The sequence below is a fragment of the Camelina sativa genome, chromosome 10 (assembly GCF_000633955.1).
Source record: "Camelina sativa cultivar DH55 chromosome 10, Cs, whole genome shotgun sequence".
Lineage (NCBI taxonomy): Eukaryota > Viridiplantae > Streptophyta > Magnoliopsida > Brassicales > Brassicaceae > Camelina > Camelina sativa.
Genome location: NC_025694.1, coordinates 22,961,985 through 22,974,724, shown reverse-complemented (window position 1 = coordinate 22,974,724; position 12,740 = coordinate 22,961,985). Strand labels below are relative to the sequence as shown.

General features: G+C 31.4%; 1 protein-coding gene and 1 long non-coding RNA gene across 3 annotated transcripts; one reads left to right on the top strand and one right to left on the bottom strand.

Moving 5' to 3' along the window:
* LOC104719646 lies at positions 7,320 to 10,062 on the top strand. Of its 2 annotated transcripts, none has more exons than XR_002033675.1 (6): positions 7,320 to 7,629; positions 7,798 to 7,939; positions 8,133 to 8,362; positions 8,773 to 8,841; positions 9,203 to 9,247; positions 9,842 to 10,062. It is a non-coding gene; the product is annotated as an uncharacterized LOC104719646 (long non-coding RNA). The 2 variants fall into 2 exon arrangements; XR_756649.2 differs by having other exon boundaries at positions 8,742 to 8,841.
* LOC104720633 (F-box protein At3g49450-like) lies at positions 10,181 to 11,353 on the bottom strand. Its single transcript, XM_010438516.1, has one exon. The coding sequence runs from the start codon at positions 11,351 to 11,353 to the stop codon at positions 10,181 to 10,183; it is 1,173 nt and encodes a 390-aa protein (XP_010436818.1).

The following is a 12,740-nucleotide window of genomic DNA, read 5'->3' as shown; positions in this document are numbered from 1 at the left end:
GAACAAAAAACAAGAGAAGATGATGTGGTGATTTGTAAGGTCTGCTAACAAGTCTTTAAAGCCTTCCGGACGTAACAAACCAGCCATCAAATATGGGTGGCCCCATAGAGCAAGAGTGGATGTGAGACCCACTAAAAAGATGGGTCCATAGATCGGGAATGGACATAAGACACACTAAAAAGTGACGTGAGGCGTTTCACACATAGTTTTATATTTGACTACTGGATAATATCTATTAAAAGCCCAAAACATCTATTTACTAAAAACAATTATGGCTTAATAACTTGACCATATATTTGAGAGCTATAATCCCATCCTATAGACAGGTCACTAATCAATATATTTTTGGCCTTTCAATTATTTTTCTTTCATGAAAAAGTTGCTTTTACATTCTCCATTTTTAGTTAATCATATCTAAAGACTTTACACTTTTTAACCACTCATGTGTAATCTTCTTCTCTAAGTTTTGATAAATTCTTTTAATGAGATTTTATACTTTCCCAGTGGTTTTCAGTATCTGTTTTCAACTTTCTGATCATAATATCTCTTTATTTCATACTCATATTCCACTATTTCAGTTTGTTTTTCTCAAAATTACTGTAAACATCGTTTTCAGTGGTGTTAAGATGAAACTTTCACAGAATATCACCAATTATGAAGATTTCATATTTAATGAAGTCCATCGAAGTCTTGTTACTAGTTATGCATCTTATACCGTTTTACAATTTTAAAACTGTTTCTTGGGTTGAATACACATTCTACATTCAATCCAAAAGGATAAACTTATTGTGGTACACCCTTATATTCAACACCCTTACACCATGTCAAATTACATTTAAACAAAAGTTAAAATTATTAAAATAAAACATATTAAAAAGTAAAATTATTGACAAAAATATTAGTTTTGTTAAATCAAAATCAGCATATAATCTTGTTTAACTGTAAAATGTAAACTCTAATTACCCTATATTAAGTCAAACTGATATATAACTTCGTTTAATTATAAAATTTAACTATAATCCTATTTTATAAACTCAAACCGACATATAATCACATTTAATTGTAAAGTCTAAACCCTAATTCTCCTCTATAAATTCAAACAGACATATATAATCTTTTTAAATTGTAAAATATAAACCCTAATCCATTTTTATAAACCTAGACTCACATATAACCTTGTTTAACTGTAAAATCTAAACTCTAATCCTCCATTATAAATCCAAACCCATATATAATCTCGTTTAATTATATATTTAATTAACTCAAACCAACATATAACATCATTTAGTTATAAAATTTAAACCTTCTACCATACTTTATAAACTCAAACCGACATATAACCTTGTAAAATCAAAAACCCAATTTTATGTGGATAATTTCAAAATTTATTTTATTACGTGGCAGATTCTTATTGGATAAAACAAAACAAAAAAGTGAAATATATCAAACATTTCTAAACACACAAACTTTCTCTTTGGTCACTAAAATTTTATGATTATTGTTTATTATAAGATGAACTTTCTTACATTATAACATATTCAATATTTGCAAGCAATTTAGATTAAATTGTGCTAGAGCAATTACAATGTATTTTTTCTTTTTTTGAAAAAATTTACTTTCACATTGTGACACCCTGGTTCGCCGAGAGTTTTAAGAAAATTGATTTGACCACCTAGGTTACCAAAGTGCACTTATCTTTTCGGTCACCAAAGTGCAATTATCTTTTCGGTCAAAGGTCCTGAGATAACTCCACAGTTAAGTGTGCTTGTGCTAGAGTAGTTTCAGGATGAGTGACCTTCTGGAAAGTGATTCTCGGAACTGTGTGAGTGAGGAAAAAAACAGGGAAAGATCATGTGCTTATTTGTAGGGACGGTAAACAAGTCTTGAAATCTTCTAGACGTAGCAAACTAGAACTTCAGTGTTAAATGTGCTTATGCTAGAAGTTCAGAGTGATTGTTGGAATTTTGCGAGTAAGGACAAAACACAGCGAAATCTAACATGATGATTTGTAGGGTCGCTAAACAAATCTTTTAAGCCTTTCAGACATAGCGAACTGACCGTCGGATATCGTTGGGCCCAGGTCAAGGAGTGGATGTGGGGCCCATTAATAAATGTGAGCCTATGGAGTGGAAGTGGGCATGGACACCACTAAGAGAGATGGTAATTGCAGCATTACAAGTGGTATCAGAGTCGAACCTAGAGGAGTGTGGATTCGAGTAGGCACACACCATTAGGGTGATGGTCTTGGTGCACAGCAAGGATGTTATGATATGTTAGTGGGGGTAAATTGTGACATCCCGATTTCAGGTACATGCTGAGAGGTTTAAAGAATTGAATTGACCACCTATATCACCAAAGTGCAGTTATCTTTTCGGTCAAAGGTTCTGAGAAAACTCCATAATTAAGTGTGTTTATGCTGGAGTAGGTTCAAGATAGATGACCCTCAGGGAAATAATTATCAGAACTGTGCAAATGAGAACAAAACACCGGTAAAAAATACCACTTGGTAATTTGTATGATCGTAAAAGTTTTAAAGCCTCCACACATAGCAAACCAGCAGTCATATATGGATGGATCCAAAGGCCGATAGTGGACATGGAGCCCACTTAAAAAAATGGGTCTGTGGGACGGAAATAAATATGGATTCCACTAAAAAGTGCCAGTTGGAACGTTACACATAAAGTTTTATATTTGATTACTTTATAATATCTATTAAAAGTGCAATACATCTACTGACAAAAAACAATTATGGCTTAATTAATACATTGACCAGATATTTGACAGCCATAATCTCATCCTATAAACGTTACTCATCAATACATTTTTGGCCCTATAAATGGTTACTCATCAATACATTTTTGGCGTTTCAATTATTTTTCTTTGACGAAAAAAATTGCTTTTTACATTTTGTAGTTAATCATATGACTTTACTCTTTTTGACCACTCATTTGTAATCTTCTTCTTCGTGTTTTTGATAAATATAAGGAGATTGTATACTTTTCTAGTGGTTTTCAGTATCTGTTTTCAACTTTCTGATCATAATACCTCTTTATTTCAAACTCATATTCAATCTTTTTCAGTTTTAGTTTCTCAAAATTGGTGTAACCATCCTTTGAATTCGATGGTGTTAAGATGAAATTTTCACACAATATCACCAATGAAAATTTCATCTTTAATATGAGTTTGAAATATGTTATATGCCGTTTTACAATAAAAATTTAGATCAATCTTCTCTTAACAATTGGTTTCTTCCACCAAATCTGACTGATATTTCTAGTCATCACCAACTAAATCCTATACCATCGATCCCAAAACAAAGTCAAGATTTCCTCAATCAAAATTTGGATAATATCCAAAATCATCTGGTTTACAACTCTCCCTCATATGAAGTTCCATCAAATTATCCATTTGTGAGTATCCAAACCTACTCAAGTATCGATACTTTCAAGGAACCTATGAATAGCATAACCAACAAGAACAATATCCATTTGGTTTATGATTTGCAGGGACATACTCTATGGGATGAAACTGTACACAATGCTGAGCTTAGTAAGAGGGTTTGTGTGCAAGCTCTTGATCAAATGATGGGTGGACCTCGGTTATTTGATGTGCCAGTGCCAGAGAGTATCAAAAACACAACCAGAGAAATGATCATGAATCAACATGAAAATCAGAAGATGGTAAAAACTTATCAAAAAGAGTGAAAAAAAATGGTGCGGACAAGCAAACACTCGAAGAAAGGTAACACCATCAAAGCAAAATGGACAAACTCTGAGGACACGTAAGTCTCCATATTTTTCTTTATCATATAAAAACTGAAAGTAATATACAATTCCATCACTGAAACTCTCATAATTATTTAACCGTATATATTTTTTATATTATTTTCTGAGGATGTAATATTATTTTGTAATATATAGAGAATTGAAAAAAATAGTGAAGGAAGTTGAGCCAAACAAATGGACAAAAATCGCAAAAAAGCTGAAAGGACGAACAGGAAAACAATGCAAAGAGAGGTGGGAGAACCATCTTCATCCTGATATTAAGGTAATCTTTTTTTCAATCTTCCAATTTTCTAAATTTCAAATATTAATATAAATATATATAATAATCATAATTACAACTTATATGTGTGTATATATATAAGGCTACGAATAAATCATGTTGCATCATCTTGATTTTTTTTTTACATTATAATACTTACAAATTACAATTAATATGAAATTGAATGCAAAATATATTTGCAATTATTTATTTCTCACAGTTGTGTGTCCTAATATTTACTTTTACTTCCATCACTAAAAAAAAGAAGTCATTCAGATATATACACACAAAAAAAATATGGGTATGTATATATAAATTTGTAATATGTGATTTCAGGATGCTGCTTGGAGTAAAGAAGAAGATCAAATACTGATTGAACTACACAAGGTAGTTGGTACGAAATGGGTAAATATCGCACAAAAACTCCCAGGAAGAAGTCCTAACTGTATTAAGAACCACTGGAACACTACAATGCGTCGGGTGCAAAAACAAAGTGGTGAAAATTTCAACTTCGCTGATAATAACATCCTCGAAAACTACATAAGGTATGTCATAATCGATAACGATAATCTTTCCAAGACCACTGAAACCGATGGTGAAGCGACAAATACCGAAGACGATGATGAGTATAATAAAGATATGTTCTTTGAGGAGCCGGATCCGAACATGAACGGTGGCACACATATAACTGACGTTCGCACACAGACAATTGACGTTGGCACACAGACCATGGATGCTGGCATGCAGACAATTGACGCTAGCATGCAGACCAACCAACCATTAGTCACTGCGCCTACAACATCATATTATGTTCCAACGCCAGAAATGTGTCCATGGAACAATTATGCAACAGAGCTTTGTCAACCAGTGAATGACGGTCTAAAGGATTTGCTGCAATGGTGGGAGTAATATCCCATGAGGGTAATTTCTTTCCTCAAGATATATTCTAAGTATCATATGAGGAAATCTATGTATCTCTCTATCTATCTATCATTTTTCTATTTCTAAGCAACTTCTAATTTACACCATTTCAGTATGCTTTCTATTTGTCTTTACAAGACATATATGTTATTATGATATGTGGTGTTCTCCTTTGACTGAGCGACTTAAGTATTTTCTTCATATAGTTATCTCATCAAGCATTTCTCATCTTAAACTTGTTATATACTTCAAACTTATATTGAATGAGAATTACATAACTTATGTCTGTAAGAGAATGGGGTTTTTGGATTACTAATTTAATATCTCTAACACGACAGCTAATAGCAGCAAATTAAATTTGTGAAAGCCAGCCCAAAAATTTCTAAAAAACAGTTAATTGCACACAAAAAGTTGTAAATATGCTCTTGTATAATTATGAATTGAAAGGAACAAATAAATAAAATAGTTGTTTAAATTCAAAACTAGCTCAGTACTAGTGCTTTAGCAAGGGTTAAACTTTATTTTATACAGAAATTATATGTATTACTTTTATAATTGTAAAATATATATTTAATATTTTATATTAGTTTTAAAACGATTTTTGATATTTCATATTAGTTAGAAACCATCTCATTATATAATTTTACATTTAATTCATCGACTGGTAATTGATCATAGCTCATTTCATTTAACCTGTCGTTTGCTATAAATGCATTAAATAAATTATTAAAAAAATCAAATTAGAGTATTTTTGTAATTTTATTTCGTTGATATATTAAATATTGATTATATTCTATACAAAATCAAGTTAACTAATTTAAAATTTTTAACAATTTATTTTATTATATAAAATTGTACTTTCAACAAAATAATGTATGAAACTGAATATAAATATTCAAAGACCCGCTACTCAGTCAGAATTTTTATTTTGTTACATTTTTTTCATATATTGAACAATTTTTATTCATTTAAAAAATTCACAATATAGCATGTGGAAAAAATATTTTTTAGTGTTATATGGATGATATGATGGTTTATTTATTTCACAAAAATAGAATCATATGAAGATAAGAGGTGAAATGTAATAATTAATGACATATCAATATGGTAAGTTAGATATCAAATCTTATATGTTTATTTTGATTGGATATATATTAAAATTAATAATGTATTTTTTTCTAAAATATTTAAATTGAATAAATTAGTATTTAATTGACATTTTCACCAATAATGACTATTATTTTTTTTTTAAAACTTATATTTGTAATGGAGTTGTGAAATAACTATGCACACTTTTTAAAGTTAATTTTAAAAATGTACTTCCCAATTAACAAAGAGAGGATTTTAATAGGAAGAAAACATATAATTTAGAGTCAAAGATTTTAAGTTGGCATCAAAATTATCAGAGATTTTTCCTCCTTATGAAATTTAAAATTTAATATCATATTATTTAATTAAAAGCTATAGATAGACCTAATATATTTTAAAGTTTTGTTTTTGCAGTTCGTTAGTGTCATCATCGACATATGAATGAAGTAATATTATGAAATAGTTGGACCGTACGTTAGGGAAGAAAATGAGATTCACATGTAAAGAAAGAGTTCAAACCAATGAGGAAGAAGAAGATAACCCATACAAAACCAAGGAATATCCATCAATAATACATCTTAACTAGGACCGGATCCGCGCTACAGCGGGTAATATTTTAATGTTGTTAAAGCAGAATAAATAAGATGTTATAGTAACTAATTATTATACTGTTTTTGTACGTCATATTTGCTATTGTTGTTAAAAACCGATTAAAATTGAGCTATATTTTCTTTGTCAATATTTGAGATTTTCAACAGTATTTTTTTAAAAAGATTTGATTTTATTAAAAGGAACAAAGGTAAGTGAAATATATAATGAGACATGATATAAATGTAATGAAATAATAATTTACTTAAAGGGTTGTCAAAACATGAGTAGTTGAATATTATTTTAAAAGTTTGTGTTTATTAATACTAATATGTACATAATAGTAATATATATTTATCTTTCTATGCATCATATATACATGGGTAATGTATTCACCCAATGTGCCTATCATAGTATATATAATTAATTTGTAGTTTATGACTTTTAATTGTGGTTTTGCAAAATGTATTATAATTTTTGAGTAACAGAAATTGGGTTATATTTTTAATTGCTACACTTAAAACAATTGAGTCTGGGTTATTTTTTTGGAGATTTCCGTTTTGGGCTTGGTTGACTTGTTTGTAAGTTTTTTTTTAACCTCTGTCTTTTTTTTTTCTGAACAAAAACCTATGTCTTGATATCTGAAAAATGGATCATTTTTTTTTTCATTTCTTCTACCCAAGAAAACAAACCATCGTCTCATCTCCATCTTTTATTCGATCAACCTTAGAGCTGTAAGTTACTTCGTGAGTTTTGACTCTTTTTGATTAAATTCACTACTTCTTCTTTCCAGAAAATCTTTTTGAGGAAATTAAATTCACTACTTCTTTCCACAAAATCTATTTGAGAAAACTGTTAAATTCGAAAAGGGGAGAAATTGCAATTAGTCGAAGCAATTCGGTGTGCTTATGGGGTTGATAAAATTCTCAATCAATTCAATTTTGACCCATGAGTTTTTCGAACCGATTAATCAATTCAATTAGGTTGGTAAGTTATTTTGATTTTGAATTGCTTTTGTTTATAGGGATATTGTTTAGGGAAACCGATTAATCAGTTTCTTCGATCAAAGTAAACATCTTTCATCGTTTCCTCTTTATCTTCCATTCGATCAACAAAAGATCCCAAATCTAACAGTCTTCTAAATCTTTTTCATAGAGCTGTTAAATCCGACATGTTTACACAACCAATTACTCTAAAGCAATTCAGTGGATTTATGGGGTTGATAAAAGTGTCAATCGGATTGATTCAGTTTCGCCCACATACTTTCCCAAATCAATTAATCAATTCAACTGGATTGGTAAGTTTTTTTATATTCTCAGCTGCTTTTCTTTATATTGTTTCGATTACATAGGACTATACTCTTACCCTATGTATCCAAAAAATTTGATCTTATATTTGAAAAACATAATTGTGTAGCCAAAACAACGTGTATTGTATATATTTATAGTATTTTGTATATGATTACTTGACATATTATACATTTTATGCAGTATATGTTGAAGAATATACAATCAAACCGAAGGATATATATGAAGACATCATAGTATCCTGCAGATAAGTAGTGGTTTTCCTAAAACATGTTTCATTGTTTTATTTGGTAGAATCTAAACGAGTTTCTTAATTTGGTTTACACAAAACTGCAGGAAATCAAATGAGATGTACTTTCTTGCAGTCCAGTATATTACAATAGAGTCTATGTTTGGAAGGGAGAAACAGGAAGGTTAGTTTATAATCTGTCTATTATTTGCGCAAGCTGCTAAGATTCTCTCAGCAAGAATACCCTTAAGTGTACATGATAGAAGGTCATAGCTACATATAGAAAAATAAATATGTATTTGAGGAACATTATATAATATATCTCACAAAATAATAGTACTAAGTTAAATTACAGTATGTCCCTAAGTTCGAAAACAACTTTTGTTTGTCCTTGTTATCGACTTGGTAGATCTTCAGCTAGCCGACATTGACAACTTGACCAACTATATCTGTAAAACCACAATGTTCATAAAAATTCATATTATAGTATTACAATGAAATCCCTATATAAGTATTTGAATAAAAAACAGACTTACCAACTAAAATGTTCTCATTCAAACCAGCTTCGTCACCAACGTTTGCAAAATCTACCAGTTTCAGGAAGATGTCATCAAACAACGACGGACATGGCGCGATGGAGGTCGTGTTGATTAGAGTCATACGGTAAACATGGTTCATCACTCTGAATTTTCCAACTGATTTAGTCAATTAAAAAGTTTCAATGATTACCCCGTTCCGATTCTGGAATTTTCCAAACTGTGACTTCTTTACCGTTGCATGAATGAGGGTACCCTAGTTTTTTAAAAAATAATAGTAAATTTCAAAACAATAAACAGCTAAATATTGTTCAAATGAAACAATGACAGTAGAGTAGAGAAAACTTACAGAAATATCTGCTAAAATCATTTCGATAGTCTCTCCGGAGAAGAGAGTATATTGCTACCAAGAATGAATGATTTTCACTTGAGTTCTGTTTTGAATGGTTTGATTGTTAGTAAATTTGTGATAAGAGTGATTTTGGCAGCCATTGGAGAAGGTCTGCTAGGAGAGAGAGGAAGGAAGCTTAAAGGTATGGTGTATTGGACCTTTTGATACTAACGTTATATTTATAGGAAAGAGTTACTTATAAACAATTAGGTAAAATATTGTTCCTATAGTTTAGGGGATATTCATCAAATATCCAATTACCGAGAGTCAAGCTATTGTTTATAAGTGTAATTAATTATAGGTTTCTCTCTATTATTCAAATTAGGGAATATAAAAAGCAGTTATGGATAGCTTGCAAATTTGCAACCGAGATTGATATATTTTTAGTATATTGAAGAGATTGTTTAGCGTAATGAGTGGCTTTGTTTTTGTGATACCTTTTAAGGGTAATATTTTTAGTATATTGAAGAGATTGTTTCACGTAATGAATGACTTTGTTTTTGCGATTTTAAGGGTAATTATAAATTATAATGAGATTGATATTGTAAAGATTATTGCAATTAATTGTAGATTACTTACATAATTCGAATTAGGGAATCTACGAAACTGTTATGATTGCTATCTTTTATATGAGATTTTTTGCCAAATTTCGGGGTTATTATTCGTGATATAAAGGTAAATTATTATATGGAAACCCAACTAATGTCGTTTTTACATGTTTTTATGTTCTTTATAGATGTTTGGAGCCCATAAAGGTCTATGGAACCAGATAAAGCCCACCCTTTGTCAAGTATATCCAATTTTGAAATTTCGGGTATGTTTTTTAATAAAACCCGATTGAACTAACACTAAAGTCACTTTTGTCCTTCTGGCTGATGTTGCTAGTTGTTGGCGTGAGGGGCATTTTTGTCTATTGTGTAAGTTGTACTTCTCTTATACTATAATAGAGATTTAAGAAAAAAATTGGAGAAAATAAAGTAAAGCAATATGCAATGACACAATTCGTAAAGCAAGTGAGCAAGAGAAAGCCAAACTATTTAGCGCTCTTGTAAGAGTAATATGACATCCGTAGCACTCACATACGTTTAATATCTTCTACATGGTCTATAAAAGTGTAAATTTCTTGACGACTAACAGGTCCAATTCCTTGGATTTCAACTCTTACGATAGTATTCTTCTCCACATTGTAGTAGATAATGTAGAAAGCATCACGTAGAACAGCCGCAGAAAACACAAATTCACCATTATCCGTCATCCCCACAATGTTCAACCTTGTATATGGTACTAGATTTCTCCACAGAGGCGGAAACACGTGGATTTTTATCAACCATTTATGTTTCTCAATATCATCTAGAACCCACAATTCAAGATTTGTAGTATTCCTGTCGAAATAATTATCATGACGAAGTACACCTAATTTACCAGTGTAATTTATGAGAGTTGAGCACCGTTCAACTTTATTGTCTAGAGCTTGGTTAATAAATGTGAACTTCTCGGACAGAGCATCAAAGCAAACGACGGTATAAGGTTTTGGAAACCTAGGTTTCGGAGTCGTCTTGTTACGATCGGCTATATAATACAAGACTCCATTGATACAAATTCCAGCACTTAACGGGTAATGGGGTAGGGAACATTCAATCTTTCTCCACGACAGATTTCTAACTCCTACTGTCAGAACTTGATGCTCTTTCGCATTCCGAAGCCGACTACAAAGTGACATCCACAATACTTTGACTTGTTTGTTGATGGGATCATACCCTAAATAGGTTATCGCTTCATCCCTCCTTGTTCTCACTTTGGGTAATGTTATGGACTGTCCTGTGCTAGGGTTATAAACCATCGCCTTTAAACCATTGTATCCATCTTTGAGCCATACATTTTCAGTACATAGCAAGCCACGAATAGGAGCATTGATCCCACATGAACCAGTTCTAGTGCGGAAACACATGTGGTGATTGGTGGCTATAAGAGACAAGTTCTCGTCTGGATTTAGAGGCTGAGGTGAAGAGAAGAAGAGACACTTACCGTTGAGTTTGAAGGTGAACAAGAGTTGCGGACGAGCCGAAGATATTTTCAGGAACCGGTCAGTGAAATGTGGACGGTGGAGAATGGAAGACCAGAGCTTCGACACGCAACGACACCTCGCTATAGTTTTCGCCGATAGTCTCGAGAATATTTCATCAAAGAGATCAAATGGTAGAGTATGGCCATTCTCCTCCTTGGAGACGTGCTTCTGCCGCAGTCTCATGGCGGAAACACTATGTGTTAAAAAAACCCTAGTCTAATCAAATGTACCCTTCGTTTTTGAGTACATCAAGTGCCGAGGCTTCATTTTTATATTGGCCGGATCAGACTTAATGAAGTATTGTGATTTGTACATATGGGCCCGAGGGATGAGAGACAAGTGGACGACGATTTTAATTTTTATGATCAAAAATCTGTTGTTTTTTTTTTGTTCCTTTTTTCTCAGAGTCGGTCAATTCAATTTACATTTTTTAGCTACCTACGTGAGTTGGACGTATATGATGAGACTAAAGCAAGCCACCAAAGACGTGTGAATCTGTCGCTTTAATCTTTCTAACGAACCTTAGAAAAAAAGGGAAAATAAATGGAATAGAGAATAATCAAAATTTGAGAAAGAAGAAAGGGATGAAATATCCAAATTTTGAAATATCTCTCACGGTGACACCGCCCAGCCAAGAAGACACCCTTATTTGGCCTATGTAATGTTTATTAGTGTTGGATTGGGATAAAACTTTTTTTTGCCACAAATTGTTCAGAACTTTTAAAGATAATGTTTAATATTGAAAATTGGCCGACCTTTTTATCAGAATTGAAGGATTTTACTCAAATAAAGATATACTAATTTTAATATTAGATATATTTCTCAACAATATAATATTTATACTGATAAACTTGTGAAATATATAAGAGTACGAAATTTTTGTTTTTTCCAAATAAACTCGTTGGTACCTAACCGATTTTATAAAAAATAACTTAATATATAGAGTTTGATTGTCAAAAAAAATAATCAAAAGTTGAGAAACAAGAAAGGTATGTAATATCCAAATTTTAAAATATCTCTCACGGTGACACGGCCCAGCGAAGAAGACACTCTAAATCCAATTGTTACATGACAAGTGTGATGCTAGTAACGAGAGCAATGTCCACGTCGGGTGTTTGTGTCTTTTGGAGCTGGTGGTTCTTTTGGAATTGGACGTCTTACTGGACAGCTAGACAAGTAAGTTTATAGTTTCAGCCGGACAAGTTAAAGTGGTAGGTTGTCAAAATACCTATCCGAATAGTTTTTTTTGTCAACTGGTATTATAGAACTTAAAAGGATACAAGGTTAATTACAACTTAACCGGTAGAAAATAAAGATATTTCCGGAGTCTAAATCCCAAAATAGGGCTAAGCCGACGAACAAACAAAAATTCTCTATTCGAATAGATTCAATCCAATTTTATTAAATAATTTAAAATAAATTTAAGTTTAAAAAATTGGAAAATATGTTTGTTTTGCCTATACTCTTATGGATAGCGTAGCTAGGATTCAAAATTTATAGTTCAAGAAATTAATTTTAATTTTATTATATATATATATATATCAATGTATCCAAAACTCCGTTTGCATTT